We start from the raw sequence: 20685 nt of genomic DNA on the forward strand, positions 1-20685 counted from the left end.
AAAGATGTTCATCAGATAATCATCGCCTTCTTATACTTCAGGAATGTATTTGCGTCAGGGGTTACATTTATCAAGCTTTCCTTTAATTTTAGTTGTTTCTGTTGCCCCCTTTTGTGAATTTGTGAAGTACTAAATCTCCTAAAAGTTGTGTATTACTTCCCACTCGTTTGAAAAAAGAACTGGGGCCGAATCGTAAACTCGGCCCGATCGAGGAACTTTTTCTGAGCATTCTTCGTGCGAAGTTCGAGATGTCTAAGACAAGTTGTAAGATTTTCTGTCGTTTTTCAACTACCGATATGCAAATCGACTGAACATTTTCGAGTAAGAGCCAAAGGTGTCAGGCAAGTCAACCAATGGTGGTCGTGTTTGAACAGCTTCGTTTACCACTCCTTTAATAGGGCACGCAAGCCTATTAACTAGTTTGTACTTTATATATTTGTACATCATATAACATAAATTATGTTTTATTGGCTTACTTTAGGTTCTGACTTGTGACCGTGGAAATTGTAACCTGTATGTACAACCTGAAATGCCGTGTCTGACAGCGTGGTTGTTCAGGAGCTTAAAACGAAATAAATAAAAAAAGCTATCTCGTGTTAAAGCGACAGGGAATGAATGCCATGGCCCTACAGGTGTGACAGCATCAATGTTTCATATGTCAACTCTGACACATTGATTCTTCCGGACCAATCCTTATAACCTCCATGTTCGGAAGCATCCATTGAAAGTGGAGTTTTTTCGTACTGCGCTATTTTATTACTTACGTCGGTTATTTTACGTTTCTCATGCTAGCTGCTTATTGATAACGATATTAATTTTAATATGACACAAATCAGCTTTTAAACTTGATTAAAATTATAGATTGCAATTTATTTGTCTTCTAATCCACCAAAGATTGTGTATACGAGATTTTCCTCCGGGTACTCAGGTTTCCTTTATAGTAAATCACAAACCAGCCGTAGAAACACGCAGTTTATAGACAGTATAAATTTCTTCGGAATGCGACCTCCAAATTTTGAAATGAATTTCTCAAATCAGCAATCCTGTTATTGTAGTAGGGTTTTAGGAGCATAAGCGAGTAAGGCCATATTTCTCCGTGTATACTGCCTGTAAATTACGTGCGTTCTGTGGTCGATTTTCTGTTTACTGGCCGAAAAACTCGCGTTTCGTGGGAAGATACCATGCTATCCTCGCCTGAGGCCGACTAACTCAGCCACCAGAAGGGGAGCATTTCAAGGCCATAGCAACGTCATAAGTGTTTATATAATTTAATTTTTAACAAGAATGAAAAACATTAAAAGCAGTAAATGTATCCGGCAATAAATGCTCATACGAAAAACTAATACTTGACGATTTGTTAGTGCAAATATGCAAATTACACGCATTAACTAGACTTTCTGAATGCCTTATTCCTATTTATTTCAACGTCTGTTTAGCGTAAAAATTTAAGTATCATGGATTGTGAGAGTGGTCGGTTTGAAGTATGAAATTGCTTATGTTCTATATATGGAAAGATCACAATTGAGGAAGAGACCAAACTAATTATTTCATATGTAGTTGATGTCTATTTCTGGATCCGTAAGTGATTTCTGAGTTGTTTTCTGAAAGATCTTAAGGAATGTTTGTAAGTCCCAAAGTATTGCAGACTTTTCTGAAAAAAGCCTTAAATACACAGCCGTTTGCCGATTTTATATATGCTGACAGCGTGACATTATCACTATTTGAGTTTTATTCCAGATGTTTCCTGTTTACGATACCTTCCCTGCCTTACACCATTGCAATACAGGGAAGCGCCCTTTACGCGATGGATAATCCTCCAAGCATATATATATATATACTTTTTTTGTTTAGCAATGGCAGTTTTTTCCTGGATAAAGGGCACCTTTCAGGCAGAAGGTTTGCGGATTACGAAAGAGAGAAGCGGTGGTTTGTACCCTAAACTCGCCCCATCAGGTAGCTCTGAGACACCTCCCAGACTTGTTTAGCGCGCGCCACTGGCCTCACACCTCCCAGCTAAAGCAGACAGGCTCTCGCTCGTTATCGTGTTCAAAGAGAAGGGTGTGTGATTTACTCGAGGAGCACGTGCGCAAACAGTTCGTGGAAGACACCCGCTTGTTTTGTGGCTTCAGACGAGCGTCGTTGTAAATATTTCACCTGCCTTCCTGCATCCCACGCCACCCTCTGCATTAATGCCCTGCATCCATTTAAAGCGAGGAAGAAAGCCTTCGTCACTCTGCTCGATGCATACCGGTTATAGGGAGAGTCTAGTTATGAAAAGGATGGTTTATTGTATGGAAAGGGTTGATTATTGTCATCACCTCCAAACCTGTTCCGTTCTATCTATAAATAAGCATTTTCCAAGCAGCAAAGCAACCTTTAACGCACCATTAACTTATATTTGAATAATAAGGCTATTTTAATTTAAACCACAACTTTAATCTATTTGAAAGGAAACATCCAAACCCTTTTTAACGTCCCTGTATTTATAGGCACAAATAAACAACCACAAAACAAGAATTTGATTTCGTCACTATGGAGAGCTTGATTGTAGTGAGATTTTACTATATTTTTGAAAATAAATAAAAGGTCATTTATAACAGCAGCATGTATTTACTGACAAAAGTGAGCAGAGCATGAAAGGAATAAAATACTCAATCTTTACTTTAAAAAACGACTAAAGTGTATGGTTTCTCAGAATCGCTTCAGTAGTATGTACTAAACATCCAAATGATTCCGAAATGTAGCCTTAATCATTCCTTGTTCTCCCGTTAGGTAAAAGTGATGTTAAGGATCTCTTCAGGGAGTTATTTAGGGGACAATGGATCGTCTTTTCTCAACGTAGACTCCAGAAAGAAACAAGTAACTGTTTACGATCCGTCGTCTTGTGGGTTCTCTACGCCAGCAGAGAGGAGGGTTGGAGTGTCGGCTCCTAAAATGTTCGCCTTTGATGCCATCTTTCCTCCCGACGACACCCAGGTTGGTATGCATACTTATATTCCTCGAATTTGAGCATTTCTTCCCAGTGTTGCTTTGACTAGGGGACAGTTCAGCGTTTTCACCACGTGCTTGTACAAGATGCATTGAATTTTCGAGAAATATATAATCGACACAAATACAGTTCGTTTACGCCTAAACCGAGGGAGATAACTTTTTTCTCTCGTTCTGGTGCCTCAATATGTAGGGTAGTGATTACTGCAAATTAATTTCCTACATTTTGATTTGTATATCACGTGCAACGTGGGGCGTTTCTCCCTTTAGAATCTAATTACGCATAATAGCCCTCTATGAAGATATTCCGCTCTATGCCCGAAGATTTATTACTTGTGAATGCAAATAATCGGATTATTCGAACACTTTGGGAAATGTCGAATCATTAATGTGCCAAGGCGATCCCAGAATACGCGTTCTCAAAGGAGAATGGCGCTCATTTTCACCCACGTGGCACGTGGAATGCATAACAAAGTCACTCAGTATGTGCCTAACGCGCCTCCTTGGAGTACAGTAAGCGGTGTAATTAAGGTTAGTTGTAAGAAACAGCAGACAGAACGAACCGCCCAGCCAGCTGTGAAAATTAGACTGTTATTTTCTTACATTTTGCACTGAATCAATGCTGATGAAGTATTTGATTAAAGAATAGAAATAAATGGGTGATTATACCGAGGGAGGGGAGAACTGACAGTTGGATTTTCAGTTTCCTATTGCATCAGCCTGTCTTGGCGAGAAATATACAAATTGAATCAAAGGAACATTAATAAAGGCATCACCTTTCTCAGCACGATCCACTCAAATGATATCACTTCAGCAATCACGCCTAGGGCTTTGATATCACCTCTCTCCGAAATTCTGGCAAAGCAGCGATAAAAAATGTTATTTTTTTTTTTAAAAAAGGCCCTAACAGTATAACTTCAAACAATAATAAAATTAATTAAAATCCTAGTTATTATCATACAATTTAAAGCATGAAAATTTAAATACAATCACCATATTAGTGGAACCTCAGAGACATCATTAAACATTCATAAATAACTACTTCAAAATTATGTAAAAAGTTATTTAGTATTATCAATAGTAAATCCATCGCCTAATTCACGTGTTTACTTAATCTTAAGCTGTTCATTATCCTTAATTTGCTGTTTTAAATTCTAGACCGTTTTTATATAGAAACAATTCAAACAAAATCCAGCGTTACTTCATATAATCTGTTTATAGCTGAGGGGTTATAGTAGGTCTTTTGGGTCATTTACTGTTCATCATCTTATATATAAACATAAGGGCTGTGTACGATGAGATCAAAAATTTAATTGAATAAATTGATTTTCTCTTCATACTCTGAGAGAGCCATATAGTCAAGTATAAGGTGAAATGCACGATAGATAATTAAAATTAATTATAAACGATGTACAATTTCGGGAAAATATAACACCCAAATCTATCTCGTTAATTCTTTCGATTGATTGAACTTTTAAATTATATGTAAACTGATGACTCTTGTTTTTCTAGGATTTTTAAAGGAAACAACTTTACTTTTGTAAATGTTGGTAAAGCTGTTATATGAGGCTCAGAAATTAAAATAAATTTAATGCGCTACATGTCGGAATTCAAGACGATTTAAGGTTATGATAAGATGTGAAAATTTTTACATGATCTGCATTGTTAGGAGAGTTGGGTGACTATTTACACGTTAAATAGTAGGGTATGCCAAGAGATGACCCCTGGGGCACTCCAGTAGAGGACGAAAACGTAGAGGTAACTCGATTAAAATAATGTGCAATAAGAATAATCAATCAGTTAATACATCTTAAGCACTAACACACATTTTATCTTTTTGATAGAATATGATATTCCAATCCGACGTCTTGAAAATGTCCACAGAGCTGGTCCTAGACTTCAGGGTACACGAATTAATGGTGGGACCACCTGGTGCCCCTTGACGGGACTGAAGGCCCTCTTTTTTATTTGAGACCCTTTTCAATCGAGAGCCCGGGCGCGTCGCACTCGCTGCATCCCCTCCCCTTAAGGACGCTCCTTATACATCCTTATGGAAATACATAAGTACGAAATACAAGTAGAATTACCTGTATTACTATATTGTGTGGTTCATATAAAATTATGTACATTCTAACAGGTGCGGACATGTTTAAAATTGACGGGTGGATTGAAGTCGCAAGTGTATGCTCATGTGCGTAGGACGATACGTTGTGTACTGGTTCTGGCCTGTGATAAAGGAAGAAAAGCAACTATCTGGTTTATCGCAACAATTCTTGAAAGAATGTTAAAATAACATTTTAAGGAGTTCTAAATAATTATAATACAGTATTTAAATTGGTAACATTTCAAGCCACTTTCAGACTCCCTAATCCAGTTGCATTTTATGACTGCAGTTATATTCGAGTATTCTGATAGAGATGGCGGGTTACCTGAAAGTAGGTTGCATGGTGATATATGAGTAAAACAGAGATTTTCTTAATTAGACACGCCTAAAAATTATGCAAAAATTGAACAAATTTTAGGAATTTTAAGAATAAACTCAGTTGTCTTAAGGGAAAGATATAAGTTATCATTGGAATAAAAAGAAGTTCCAGCTCCAGTTGAATTGAAGATTCAGCCTCTGACTGAAAAGGAAAATTTCCATTTTCTGTGTTTCTATTTTTATACTATAGTCGTGAGCACAGGAAACACAATGAAGAGAGGGAAATTAATTTAATCCCTGATCATGTGAAATAACGTTTATTATTTCTTCCATTGTTATAAAGGAGCCGAAATGACTGGAGGCAAATGACTAGAAGTCGATGATTATTAAAGAGCTTTGCGAAGAGAAAACACCCATTGGTCATTAGACCACGCGTGACGGATGTTACATGACAGTGGTCAAAGGGAGAGGGTGGGAACTTAATGAAAGGGAAAAACTCTTCTTACAAGGTGTAGCGAGAGCTGCTTCAAAGGAATTCAACTGAAATAAACTCAACTTTTTTCCCTTTCTTCTAGGCGGAAGTGTGTTCCAGCTCGCTGACGGATGTTATTCAAGCCGTCGTCAATGGAACTGACGGATGCCTGTTCGTGTATGGCCATTCGAAACTCGGTAAGTGACTCTGAGGACAAAGGAGGTGGACAATTTAATTAAGATGCTTTTCTCTACATCTAAGAGTGATGCTTGACAAAAGCCGAATCAACTGTAACTCGATTACTTCCATCACAGTAACTCTTTTAAAGTAAATAACAATTGTCACAGAAACAGGGGCACAGAAGACGCGTGCAAGGTGAGTGGGGTTATCAGGTAGGTTCCTTTATTTTCAACCCACATCGATTTATCAGGATTTCTTTTTTTATTTCTCCGAAGTACATTTCACTTTAAGTTAAACTTTCAGAGGGTTTAATTAAGTGTGTAACCAGTGAACAGATTAATGGAAGCACCTATCTTCCAAAGAGCAGCACTGAGCTCTTTAGTGTTTTGTCGATTTGATCATATAAACAATACTGACGTGCGCTTTATTCTACATTAGGGTACAGGCCCAAACATTAACACGGACCTGGGAAGAGCATTCAGAAATCGTACATATTATCAATCATACCAATAATTTTTGTTGATTGAGAGCTCGTGGCGATCTGTTGACCTTGCTAATAATATTCATTGGTCGTTGAAGTGTTTAAAATCGTTGATTTTTAAGAAACACAGCTCGCCTAACTCTGTTTACTAAAGAACAGGCAAAGATACTATCACTTTAAGCTTTTGTAAGCCTGATTTATAAGTTCATGTTAGGTTAAGTTGCCTTTTATCGGTAGATATTCGAAACGGTATTGTTCTTTCCGTGAAATGTAACCTAAAGTGACTATCCATAGTTAATTATAGCGTTAGGTAATTTCGAAAAATCCTCTAAAAATAACTAATTTCTTAAAATTAATGTCTTTACATATTGCAAATACGTATTCTCGCAAATCGCTGCGAATAGATAAATATATCTGTTAGCTTGCTTAGCATGTGTTGGTTTGCATAATCAAACTACCTCTGCAAGTTAGACTGACATGCGAAGGGGCTACTTGGCGAATATACATGCGGACCACATTGTGTAGCTATGTCAGTCCGCACCATGCAAAAAAAAGACAAGTTTCAGCTCCCTCTACAGGAGGACCTTTTCAGAGTTACGGGGTCAAGTTTTCTTTATAAAAACGGCGCAGTAAATTGGCACGTGAATTAATCTGGATTTCATAGGGACCAGTCGAGTGACGCTTCGAAATTTCTTTATCTACGAGCTGTCCATCAGTCAAGGAAATCTGTTTAAATTTTCGCCAGTGACGCACAACGAGGTGTTTGCCTTAATTTATACCGGCAATTGCAACTTAGGCGTAAATCAGTTCCTCAACACTGACAAATAAGTTGATGGTGTAACTGAATACGCACAATATAGGCCAGAGGTATCCAACGTAGCCCTTGCGAGCTATGTGACTCATGGAGCTATTCTGAGTGGCTCTCAGAGTCATGTCAAGCATTTCCTGACGGTTCTCATAAATATAAGGACTTTCTTCTAAATGAGTAAAGAACATCTGTTATGGCTTTCAGCAGAGAGGAATGGAAGAGTTAAAGTTCAGGAAAGTGTGCACTGTTGTCTAATACAATAGATGTTACTGAATAGCAATTTCAAGAAAAAAACGAAATTCAACAATGTTAAAGTTGAAATAAAAAGTTCTTTACATTAAATTCCCACTGGCATTTTTTCCTTTCATAATTTGTCATTGATCTCTCGCAAGATGTTCTGAATTTCAAATGAAGCTGATTCTCAACCCGAACAAAGGTTGGGTACCCTTGCTTTATATACATATAATGTTATATGGCTGCTTAGCGTTATATTTATATTACGGTCAATAGTTACTGTGTGTGTGTGTGTGTGTTCACGCTGACATTCAGTGACCAGTTTGTAGCGGTTAGCCCACCTTTAACCCTCAGAACAACTTCAAGTCATCGGGGGCATGGACTCCGCAAGGTGCCAAAGTGATCCACAGGGATGCGACCAATGCAGACACGATCGCATCGTGCATTTGCCTCAGACTGGGCAAGAATTATAGATTCCTGCCTCGAATAGCTCTTTCCACATCATTCCTAGTCAATCGGATTATCCTATCGGAAGTAACCGTTACCAGTTGGATAAACTATGAACATGAGCGGATGTATGTACCTGTTCAGCAACAGTATTCAAGTAGGCTGTGGTCCCATCCCCTTCACGAACCCACACTGGGCTCATGAAAGGGATGGGATCACTGCATAAAACTTCAATATTACTTATTATTATTATTATTATTATTATTTAGTGGACCTGATTAAGGTATATAAGGCCCTGAAGGGATCAGTAAAATGAATAGAGAGAGAGAGAGAGAGAGAGAGAGAGAGAGAGAGAGAGAGAGAGAGAAAGGCACAATATGAAATCTTTGGGAGTAACAGAAGAATAGATCTTTGGACAGCATATTGTAGAGCAGGTAACTGGATAAATTACCTGCCAAACTGTTCAAGACAGAGAGTTTGGTAAAGTAAAATTGGATAATCATTTTTTGGTAACGGCGAACGTATGAATGATTTTTTCGGCAGATGCACAAAAGTTCGTTTCTTCGTATCATACGTATATGAATGGTGGGTTTCCAGTGCAGTATTTATCATACGATACCTTTCGAAGCTTCTAAACATTCCAGAGATTATTTGTGTCAGAATTGAACAGGGAAATCGCGTATTTTCGCAACAAGGAATTTTCGAACGGTTGATCGTAAGCGACCATTAAAGCTAAGAAAAACTAAAGACTTCTTCCCTCCCACCTAAATAGCTTAACCCCCCCCCCCAGTGATATCAGTATAGATGCTAATCGTTAGTTGGTCACTGTGCAATGACGACTACCCCTTTTTCGGCTGTGTTTATTAACTTATATGTTTTCTGTGAATATCAACCTAGGCAGGAATAAAATGGCACCATACCATTATTGATTTTCAACAAATTTTCAGATCTGCCATAATTGCGAAGTAGATTTGTATTTCTGCTTTGCTGCGAAAATCGCCAGGCATTTCCTTCACAGATGCTGAAACAAAGAAGACGAAACTTTTAAGAACTTTCAATTCGAAAATTATTTCGAGAAAGCTCATCTAGCGGCACCCGTAGGTCACTAAATGAAAACAAGACAAATAGCATTCTTTCGGACACTCCTTCCGTGAATGTTCGGATAATTTATGATGGCTGAGTGTATGTCTGGGTGTGCGGGCACACACCGTGACCATGTTCCGGACACTGACACAAATTCCAGACGTGTCCATCCCGTTTTAACAAACGACCTGTCTACCGCTCTTAAGTTGGGTCCCGTAAGTAAATAGATGGCAGTGTGGTCGTCGGAGCGTGGACAGATTGAAGTGGCAAATACTTGGCGCACGCCTATCTCCTCCGACCCCCGTCTCGGTATCCCTCCGCTTGAAATATGAACTCCAAAGTAGAAAAATATTTCTCGCATCTCGCTCAGCTTTCATTGGGAGCACATAATGACTTGATGAACTTCTCATTCCTTGAGGATGCAAGGAAAGAGGATGTCAGAACTATGGACACGTTGGACGCTGTTTATTTAATCAATTAGCTGGCGAAATGAAAAGTAGCAATGAATGTGTTATGTCCGATAATAAGTTGGTATCCGGCAATGCCGAGTTTCTTTTATTATTCTTTTTGGTTGAAAAATTAAGTTACCGATAAAGAGTAAATTGTAGTTATGGCTCTGCGTGTAAAAAGGCCCATACAGCATCAAATTAAAACTACTTCATTATAGATATACGAAAATTTTTAAACTTTAAAAATGCATTTGAAGCCTGTCGATGTACATTTTACTATATAAAGATTATAATTCTAATCGAAATGGAGTTTAAAGAGTTTCGATTAGTTCCCCATATATCTGTGGCTGAGTTAGTTGGTGTCTCAGGCGAGGGTTGCATTGGGCTTTTCTGCTGGAAACTGGGGTTTTTTGTCCGGCAAACCGAATGACGAATACACAAAACCCTATTACCTCATAGCCTTAGTGAGGTTGAGTTAGTGAAACAACTTGCGATAGCAGCACTACTAGTAAAAGTTGTTGGATAGTTTTGATAGTTCTAAAAGAATAAAAAAACGGATCCTTGCACTTAGAGAAACTGCAATAAGTCAACTTAATATGGGGATTACTTGGCAGCAGTGGCTATCGGACTTTGATTCGTGCCCTCCCTTCCCAGTGATGTGATGGATCGAATCAGCCTTAATATGTGACGCGAATTGACATTAGCTCTAGTGGAGGGGTGGTGAACTGCACAGCAGAAGTAACGCTATAACCGAGAGTGTCCTGGAGGTACAATCTCAACAAGATAAGTCTTTCATCTCTACATATGTTATTCTGGACCAGACGCCGAATAAAATATACCTTTTTTCGTGATGAGAACTTTCACCTCCTCCCCATAAGCAAAAGGATTTTATCCTCTTCTTGGACTTTAGATGGAACTCTAAGCATGACAAATCTGGCTCCTCCCCTTCTTTCCTATCCTCAAAATACAATGGTACGGATATCTCGAGAAAATATGTATTCCATAGAGAACTCTTCTTAGCTTTCGTCTAAGACTGCTTCGAGCATAGAATGGGAAGTCTAACGGAACAATAGAAACAAGAGAACAATAGTTTTCGCTGTGATATGAGCATTTTTCGCGAAATTTTATTTTTAAAGTTTAGACACTATTCACAAGAGATTTCCGCTCACGGTTGATATTCCGGGAAGCTCTCTTTGTGCATAAACTCTGTAGCAGTATAATTTGTGTGAATATTTGCATGGAATATCTCCTTCACTCAGTTCCTTTTCAAATGTAAAATTATTTTCACATTTGGGAGCCAATCTTTGTCAGAGTTGTTTTGTATATTTCCTGGTTGAATCCACCAAGGGGTTGGTAGTATAATAATTTTCGTGATACAAATTTACGACAAATGGATTTTTTACCAACACATACGTGTCAATTATCCATTGAAAGAAAAACTTTTGTACTTAGCATGCGAGAGGAAAAGCTTACTTTGTATAAGAGTTAAGTTCGCATTATTGGCTTTTGATCGATTGGTGATTCTGTATATTTATTCCCCTGTTTGTTCTTCCTACGCACAGTAAGTGCTGTCTGTGCGACTGAATTTTTATGAATAGCTGTATTATAGCACTTTACTGATATTTCATCGTCATGAGGTGTGACTGTACCAAATATGAAGTAAAGAAGATAAATCAGGAACTGTGCTACCACTCGAGAGGTGAAAAAAAAAAAAACTGTGGTCCACATTAAGGAGGTTGCCAATCAAGGTGGTCTGATCAGCGAATGACAACTTTATAAACCTTTATCCATCAATCAATAGAAACCGTTTCTGTCGATTCATGAATTAATCAATGGGTTGCCGCTACAGGAATCATGCTACTGTACATCATCCACTGTTAATATCCCCTCTTATTAAATAGGATAACAGGAGGTATATCATGCTCTTTAAATTCCAGTATTTAATTCATATTTGCCCGTATCGTAACTCCCAGATCCCTTTCCTCCTCCACTGTTTTTAATTCAACCCCAACAAGTGTATAATTTACTTGGGGATTGCTATTCCCCAAGTGTAAGACTTTGCATTTAGTAGATTAACACATATCTCTTTTGGGGATTACCCTGACTTCTAATCCCTCTTAGCGCAAGCACATTAGAAATATTGCGTCCTCTGCATCTAAAAAACTTAGTTTCTCTTTCTCTCTCGGCGTTACTTTTCTTCCAAACAGCTGCTCACTCTGTATAAATCACAGATCCGCCCTAACATGGAATATTGTTCCCACATCTGGGGTGGTGCCCCTAAACCTCTCTCAGGCTTCTTGATTCCATTCAGAAGAGGGCAGTTAGGTTAATTAATGATTCATCTCTAATAGAGTCTCTCCACTCACTGTCTCATAGATGTACTGTTTCTGCTGCATGCCTTTTCTACAGATACTTCCATGGGCACTGTTCTTCTGAACTGGCTTCTATAATTCCCGCTCTCTCCTTCAAAACAGTCCGAACACGTGCAGCCACTAGCCAACATCCATTTACTATCCAACTTCAAACCCACAGAACCAACTTTTTTCATCTTCCTCATTTATTCATTCAACTGCCGTTTTCTGGAACAACCTTCCTTCATACGTATTTCCTGAAAATTACAATCTACAGAAGTTCAAGTCCAATGTCAACAAATATCTTCTTTTGTCTTCTCAACCTCCAACCCAAGCACGGTACTAAGTACTATAGGTTCTAATACCTCTCGTGTTTTGGGTTTACATAAAAAAATAAAAATAATAAAAAATGTTCCTGGATTGCACTCTTAATCATTGCCTCCAAAATTTTTCTTACCACTGAAGTCAGACTAACCGGTCTGTAGTTATTGACTTCACTCATATAACTGCCTTTATGTATTGGCGATACATTGGCACCTCTCCATTCCAAAGGAATTTTCGACGAGTCCAAAGATACCTCCATAATTAACCTCAATGGTTCGATACACTCTCTGGCGGTCTCCCTCAAAACTACCCTGGTATATTCCATCAACTCCGGCAGCCTTACTTGCCTTTATGGTGAAAAGTTTTTTCTTTTTCCTAATAAACAATCATATCATCTGTAATTACGAAATCACTAATGTCGTGGCTCAGCCTCTTCTCGCCCTCGTGGGTAGCAACACTTCACAACATGGCTGAGTTAGTCGGTCTCAGTCGAAGGTAGCATGGGTTTTTTCTCCATAAACTCGGGTTTTGTGTCCAGCAAACAGAAAATCGACCTCAGAACGCACGCAATTTACAGACAGTATATAGAGGGTGTCTCAAAAATACACGGCATAACTTCAGGAAATGCTTGGTTCCCGAGTTATTAACCGGAATGTCTTATCTCCCGCAGGTGATTTCCTTCATCACAAGGTGGAAAACTGAATGGAAAACCACCAGACAGAATCTGGTGGTTTTCCATTCCGACCATGTACTTAAATCAGGAGCAAGCGGATATGCACTTTATGTAAGGTTTGGCGGACGGCAGCGCTCTGGAGGCTCGTCATTTGTACCACGAAAGGTTCCCAGAACGAAGATGTCCAGACAGGAAAACGTTTGAAGGTATCCATTGCCGCCTTTGTGAACATGGGACCTTTACACTTCGTGCTGCCGATAGAGGACGACCAAGATCTACGACTCTTGAAGTAGAGGAGGAGATTTTGGATATTGTGCAAGCCACTCCTGGAATCAGCACACGCAGAATAGCAATGCAACTGGCTGTTCAACGTACGACTATTTGGAGAATGTTGCGAGAACACCAACTGTATCCTTACCATCTGCAGCGGGTACAGGCCTTGTCACCAATTTGGCATCGTCTTCGCGAGTCCATGAGACGTCGATGTGAGGCCTGTATTCAGGCAGAAGGTGGACATTTTGAACAATTACTATAAGGTAATGTGAACAGTTAAGTGTCATAGATAGACCTTCAAAACTTGGAAATATGTTGATACTATGTTGATATAAAATATTTTTATTGTCTACATATTAGCAATCATTCCTGAAGTTATGCCGCGTATTTTTGAGACACCCTGTATATGGAACAATATGGCCTTAGTCGCTAATTCTCCTAAAACTCAACAACAACAATGTAATTTTAGACTCAGCAAAAGCTACTTTCGCACTCAGGCTGCTTTTGATAAGAAGCATGAGCCCTCTACCCCTTCTATTTTTCCAAAAATATATTATACATACCGTAGTGGAACTCGTCATCCCCAATTTCCTGGTAGGACCACGTTTCTTCTATTAGTCCTATTATATCAGCATTAGTTCTCCTAACCAGGAGTTCAAATTTAGCCATTTCATTGCCAACACTCCTGACATTACTGTAGACACAATTAAGACTAAGTAATCTTCTATAGTTTACTACCCTAACACGAATTTACATTAGAATTGACATGACCTTGAAGTTGTTTTGGTTTGTATCCCAAGCTTTATATCCCACCTCATTGGAAACGTTGCTACCCTCAGAACATCTTATCAACATCGGCTGATGTGGCAACAAGAATTCCTGAAGCGAGTGCAAGCAATACTTTGACGCATATAATCAGATAAACGTGGATCTAAGTTACCCTTACCCCTAACTAGTAGTTTCCCTGAACCCCAAGGATTTTTGCCAGTATCCTCAATGATACTAGCAAAAATCCTTGCACAACCTTTGTTCAAATGAATACCACATCTACAAAATACAGTAGTGAGTTAATCCACAAGGCTTTCAGCATATAATCCCTACTATCTAGTCTGGGCAGAATTGCAGATACATATGCATTTTGACCTAACTCGCGGCATTTTTACAGCATAGTCCCATATTTATCCAACAGCTGGTCAGGTGGTGTACGTTTAATATCGTTAGTCCCCACATAAATAATAATGCTCTCTTTACGTCCCTTAAAATCTGACAATCTGTTGGTAACCTCATCAATTGTTGCTCCTGGCATACACACATCTGGTTCTGGACCACCTATCTGCATTACAAAAAATGTTACCCGTTTCCCTGACAATAGAGCCTCCCAATAAAACTAGATCATCTTTGATCAGAGCAGTCTGAACTTGACTATTCTTTTTCAGGATCCAAATCGGAAGTGCAGATCAACTGGTAACTAATAAATTACTCGATGCCGTGGTTTCTGGGTGCTAGATGTCTTCCGAATATCACGAAAGGAGATTTGATGTAAATTATTTACCCCCATCTCTTGTTTTATTTCCGTGGTCGAACTTGGATCGGTTCCATAAGATTACATGACATGGGTGGCGCTGGATATTTATATTTCAGGAATGCCTTGAGGAGGTGACAGTTTGTTTCATTTCTTATTGTAGGTTCTTTGTCTTAAGATGAAGTTAATGGCCACATACGTCTCAGAGAACTGTACGTTGTATAGTAAGTCCATAATCACCAAGGAATCAGTTAAAATGCGGTACATTGTTCTAACCATACAAAAGCTTTCAGAGAAATGAAACAAAAATTAAAATTCTAACATGAATCTTAAGTTTGATAAATAAAATCGGACATCGAGATTTGTTGGTATATACGAGGTCTGACAATAAAATAAAGAGATTATTTCTATTAAAAAAAAGTTCAGCATTTCTAAAGATCCCTTCAATCGAAGCTGTAGTTAGCAGATCTCAGATGGAGGTAGTAGATTTTCTCCGCTCCATGAGTTACTCGGGGCTTTTCAGCCCACTAAACATGCAAATCATCCTTTGAAAACGCACTTGCAAAGACATAATACAATATACCGATATGGGCGAGTATGGCATACCATTGCCGATATATGTTAATTGTGCAACTAGTTAATAAATATACACTCTACATATATATAAGTAGTCGTAATTTAATGCAATATTTTGTAAACAGTAACAAAAAATTTAAATTTTAATAAATATTAAAATGACTTGAGTGAAAGTTTCTAAATAAGATCTTAACCTAGCGAGGATGCGAAGTATTGAAATTAGCAATAAAGATTACTTTGTAAGGTATATCCTTCTTGTTGAAGGTAGATAATACTCAATAATTAAATTAGCACTCCCTCCCACTCCCGGATTTCAACTAGCAAGCAAGATTTCTACGAATGTACATTGCTTTGCATTATTAATGTCCAATCTGCATTCTCGGCTGTTGAAAAATATTAATTTAAAGCATCTAGTTATGGATGAAACATCAGAAATGTGATTCCTATAATTTAATTCTTAAGTCTATGCTATGCAATCGAAGATGGAATTAATTAATCTTGGCAATTTGCTGAATAATCCGACAAGAGAATAATTTATCAATAATTGAATGATTTGCCAATTACCGGCGCATTAATAAATTCTGGTTCGGCCTTCAGCGCATTAATAATTCCTAATTCTGCCCCTCTGCAATTGCTTGCATTCCATCTCTTAGTTACAAACAACTAAAAGTCTACATATCGGTGTCCAAGGTTGCTAAATGAATGTGCAGGCTTCACTTTAAAATGAAGTAGACAACTTAATAGAATGTTTAATTGGTTGTTGTTATTAATGCAAGACGTGACTCGAAAACAAAATCCTCAAATATCTAAAAATGGCGTGGTCGACGCAGTATTTATTCTCAATAAGGTCAAAAGTGATAAAGGCAGCAATAGTCGCAGCACGAGTATCGAAACCTGTTCTGTTATCGGTACAAGTCCAATTGTTATCTTAACAATAACCAAGTGGCAACGCCCACGAGCAGAGCTACGCAAGATGAATACCAAAATACTCTATTATCTCGCCATAATGAAGATTGTACGAATAAAATGGTTGGAAATGACACTTTTCAGTTCAATTATTGAATCAACTCGCATGGGAAAGATCACGTGGGCACGAAAAAAAAATTTTTTTTTGTCTGTTTTATTCACACAGCGATAAACTGGGATGTACACTGGAGAACATTGAGCTAATGTAAATGTTTTAGATTTTAAAGGAAAACGATCTGCACTTTTCGACTTTTTTCTTTTTTAACGTTTGTATTTCCACTAGCCGCTGAGGCTCCCTTTGCGCAAGTTTTAACAGCACGTATTACAACCTCACCGTTGTTGGGAGCCAACCGATTATTTATTGGCGCGTGGAATCTAGTAGTCTTAATTGGCGTCCTTCTGACATAAACCATGAAAAAAAAATTCATAAAATTCCACACAATTAACGCCTAACAGGCGCTAGATGGCAGTCCTGCATTATTCGACTGAATAGAGAATAGCTGATGTACATTACTTCTGGCAAAATGAAGTTCAGCGTATTCTGCGTGTGGTCATGAGATCCAACAATGGGAAGCAGGCCAACGCAGTGTGTGGCCTATTTGCATCTGTTTCCAGTACGCAAGAGATGCTCGAAACTCATAAGATTATCCGCTTCGTATGATGCCTATCCATCTAAGTAATGACTGTTAGGGTCGCCTGCCCCCTGGTGTCATTGGGAAGAGTCAAGGAAGAAAATAGCGAAGTGGTTTCCTGAAGGACTGTGAGCCTAAGAGAGGGGGCAGAGCAGGAAGGGGATGGGCTTCGTGGTGCACAAAATGAAACCCATTCAAGGCCAACGAACGCTAAGTGATTCCGACTTTCTCGTGCAGTGGTGGATGGGCAACCAACTGTAAACCATGCTTCACGCATGCCTAGACACAGTGATACCGCTGCTATGCAGGAAGATGACCTGCTGTTTGCTGTGCCGTGGTGGAACTATTATATTCGTTAAATATCCCATTTCTTTTCTGTCTTTCCCTCTATTTTTTTCTTCCCGTCTGAGTAACTTTATCCGCCAAAGGGCGCCATTTTTACTTACAAAAAAAATTTAACTTTTTTTATGATAAAATAGCTCTCTTTCTCTCGTATCCAATACATATTTGCCTTTTATGTTATTTTTTTCTTGCATGAACAACTGGTGATCAATTCTGATGTACTCTTTACGCTTAGAAATGTATAAAAGCTATTTAAATATGCAGTAGGTAAAATGAACCAATAAAAAATCAGCTCCTATCTAAAACCGAAAAAAAAAAAAAAAAAAAAGCTATACCAACCACATATATAGGAACATTACAGATAATTTGTTTGGAGAATTTCACTACAGCACTTGTAATTATGCTTGTAATATTCTTATAATTGCGAATCGTATTAATTATATTAATTAATAATATACCTTATTGGCCAAGACATTCGTGTATTGCTCATTTTTGATATTTAACATTGATTTATTACTACGATCCTGTGACGTAAATGCCACTTATTATCCACATGGTGGACCATCTAGAACAGTGTGCAAGTTTTCTATATTAAACCCGAAAGCGAAGCTTCGTATCCGGATGTAATCATCCGTGCTACAGTATGGTAGTACTTTAATATAATAAAAAATTGTTATACAAATTATACTGCTTGTTTGTTACGGTTTTATTTCTCTTTTCTACCAACGGGACAAAAGTTTCCTAACGGACACGTGCCGAAGTTTGTGTTTTGAATGCGTGCATCGAAGCGAGCAACACTGGTTCTTGTGTCAACTTTACATTTATTCAAATTAGGAGCGAACGTGAATATTTTAAAAACTCCGCTCACCGCACTTCCATAGAGTGCCGCGTTGAGGCAAATGCCAAGAAATTCCCAACTTCTTCAGCAATGCCACGCTGTCTGTTCACGCGTTCCCCAGGGACGCCAGTAACCAGAGTCAAATCAAGCCTTTTCAGACGTTCATTAATATATCTCCGCTGCCACTTTACTACCATCACACGTGTCAACGAAGCGTCTCAGTGCTGATTTGAAGACATTCGGAGATGTACACGAGTCGTCATGATTCTGTATCAACCTCCATCTCCTCCCGTTTCTAAGTACAAGACAACGGGGTAATGTAGCGTACATTTTAGATGGCTTGTGAATGTGACACTTGTGCTTGTCGTCCTTGGGGAAGCGAGGGGATAAACACTTACAGATTTTACAGCCGCACTGTTGAAGACGGAATGTCGCCATACAAACAGTGTGCCCATGCGTTTACTTCTTGCGATGGGAAAGGTTAAAATGCGGAAACACTGTTGTGTGATCCAGGTGACAAGGTTCGCATAGTTGGCATGTATTTCTATCGACCACCTTTTTCCCTTTAAGCTCACGAGACTTCATCCGCTTCCTTGTTTCTTTTCGACTCAAATAATCTTTGCTATAAATACAATATTTGTGAGAGGTCTACGCAAATATGTGTTGTTAGCGGTCCATTCCTGGAAACTATAAATAAGCAACTGGTGATGGGAGTGGTATTGTGAAATTTTTACTTTACATTTTTCCCTTGATAAAAAGAATAAAACTTGTGATTATTGATTTTTATATAACATTTCGATAAACCGAATTCTTAAAACATGATAAACTGCAATAAATTCATTTAAAAATCTGTAAATCTCTTAATCCTAATGTGTAAAAAAGTTAATTTATTATACAGGATGTATTATAACACTTCAAGGATGTGTTTAGGACCAAAAACAATAAAAAAAAAACTTGGTCTGTGCCGAGCACGCGCGGCAAATGGTTTTATGTGAAACATCCTTGGGGGCACCTACAATGGATTCATGATAACTAAAGTAAGAGACGTATACTTGCGATTGCAACGTATCTAAATATCTCTGGAAAACTGCGTCGATTGTGGTACCCGATACTTGCGACCTTCCTCTTTAGGTTCTGTCGTTTTCAATTTTTGCTCGATACTCTCGAGAACGCTCTGCACTTTACCTTCGGCATCGTTGAACACTCAAATTTTATTTTCGAAAATTATTCGTGTGAAAACATCTATAGCGGCACCTGACAATGGAATGTAACGAAATTGCGAGACGAAAAAAATAAATTGTTGACCAATTATTTGTATTGTTGCAGTCATACTTCATGCAGTAGTAACTGCAACTACTGCATGAAGTATGACTTTGCAACTTGACGGGATTGTGATACTATTCAACAAATGGCTACAATCAAATGGGTAATTAGGCTTGTCTGGGATTTCTGTAATCTCTTCCAAGCCAAGAATGCTTTCACATAAAATAAAAAATCTTTCGTGCGTACAAGGTACACAGGCGTTTTTCTAATGCAGTTCGACGAAATTCAAACAAACACTATGATAGTAATTGTAATAATAAATGTTGAAAATATACACCATCTTTTCATCATATTCGGTGATTCAAACATTTGTAATGAAGGAAAGTTAATCAGTTAAACATGTTCTGGGGGAAGGAGGAGCAAGGAACTACCTCTCCCGGGCGGGGATAGCTCCCGTAGGAGAAACTTGAAAGTTCAATACCCCAAAACCGGGGCATTGAAATGTCATGAAACGCGAAATGTAGTTGTCTGTAACTTCGTGTACGTTCTACGGTCGAATTTAGCGGAAACCGGAGTACCCGGGAAAAACCTCACTCCACGGTCTGAGATCGACTAACTCAGCACCGAGTGGAGGAAGGCAGGTAAACGTCCTGAATACCTTCTGCTGGATTCGAACCCAGGCCCTTCCACTTGGCAAACAAGTACACTACAACTGTGCTACCGTGGACTGCACGAACAGCGAGCGCAAGTCGTTATGCTTTACAGTTTGCGATGTTTCCCCGTAATAGTGGGATCGTTATAGGCAAGCGAATCATTCATTTTGCGATGACACAAGCACTTTAAAATTGCGAAACCCAAATCTCATTAATTAAAATGTGTTGATTCTTTTACTTTTAGATTGTTTATTATAAATACGCACTGAAAATGTCAAACTTCTTGAATACGTGCACGGAATTTCACGAACACTGGTTAATAATCATGAAATTGTTGATTTGTTTGGTTCTAGTGAATCTTAATATTTGCTCGAAATTCTTCTTTGATGTTCGCATTTTTATTTATGCGATTTTGGTTGAATTTGTCAAGTGTAACCTCACAACCACTGCTCTGCATTCGGAGATATACAGTGTTTCCAAAGATGTGGATTACGAATCGCGTATGATTATCAAAATGAGACAAACAAATTGTTCATGAATGTCCTTAGTACTTTTTTATATCAAATTATTGCACTATCACAGATTTCTGCAAGATTTCACACCGGACTTCAAATACAGGTTTAGCTACCCATTTGATTGTAGCCATCTGTTGAATAGTATGACGTCACCATCATACTTCCTGCAGTTACCACTGCAGCCTTAATACAA

General features: G+C 38.4%; 1 protein-coding gene across 1 annotated transcript in view; it reads left to right on the forward strand.

Moving 5' to 3' along the window:
• LOC150084809 (uncharacterized) overlaps positions 1-20685 on the forward strand; it is a 360370-nt gene that overhangs the window by 281253 nt on the left and 58432 nt on the right. The window contains exons 5-6 of the mRNA XM_090376620.1: positions 2773-2976; positions 5986-6079. Of these exons, the coding sequence (XP_090232746.1) occupies positions 2773-2976; positions 5986-6079 (298 nt within the window). The remainder of the gene's footprint in view (positions 1-2772; positions 2977-5985; positions 6080-20685) is intronic.

This window comes from Mastigoproctus giganteus, chromosome 6 (genome assembly GCF_048544385.1).
Source record: "Mastigoproctus giganteus isolate SK-2022 chromosome 6, ASM4854438v1, whole genome shotgun sequence".
Taxonomy (NCBI): domain Eukaryota; kingdom Metazoa; phylum Arthropoda; class Arachnida; order Uropygi; family Thelyphonidae; genus Mastigoproctus; species Mastigoproctus giganteus.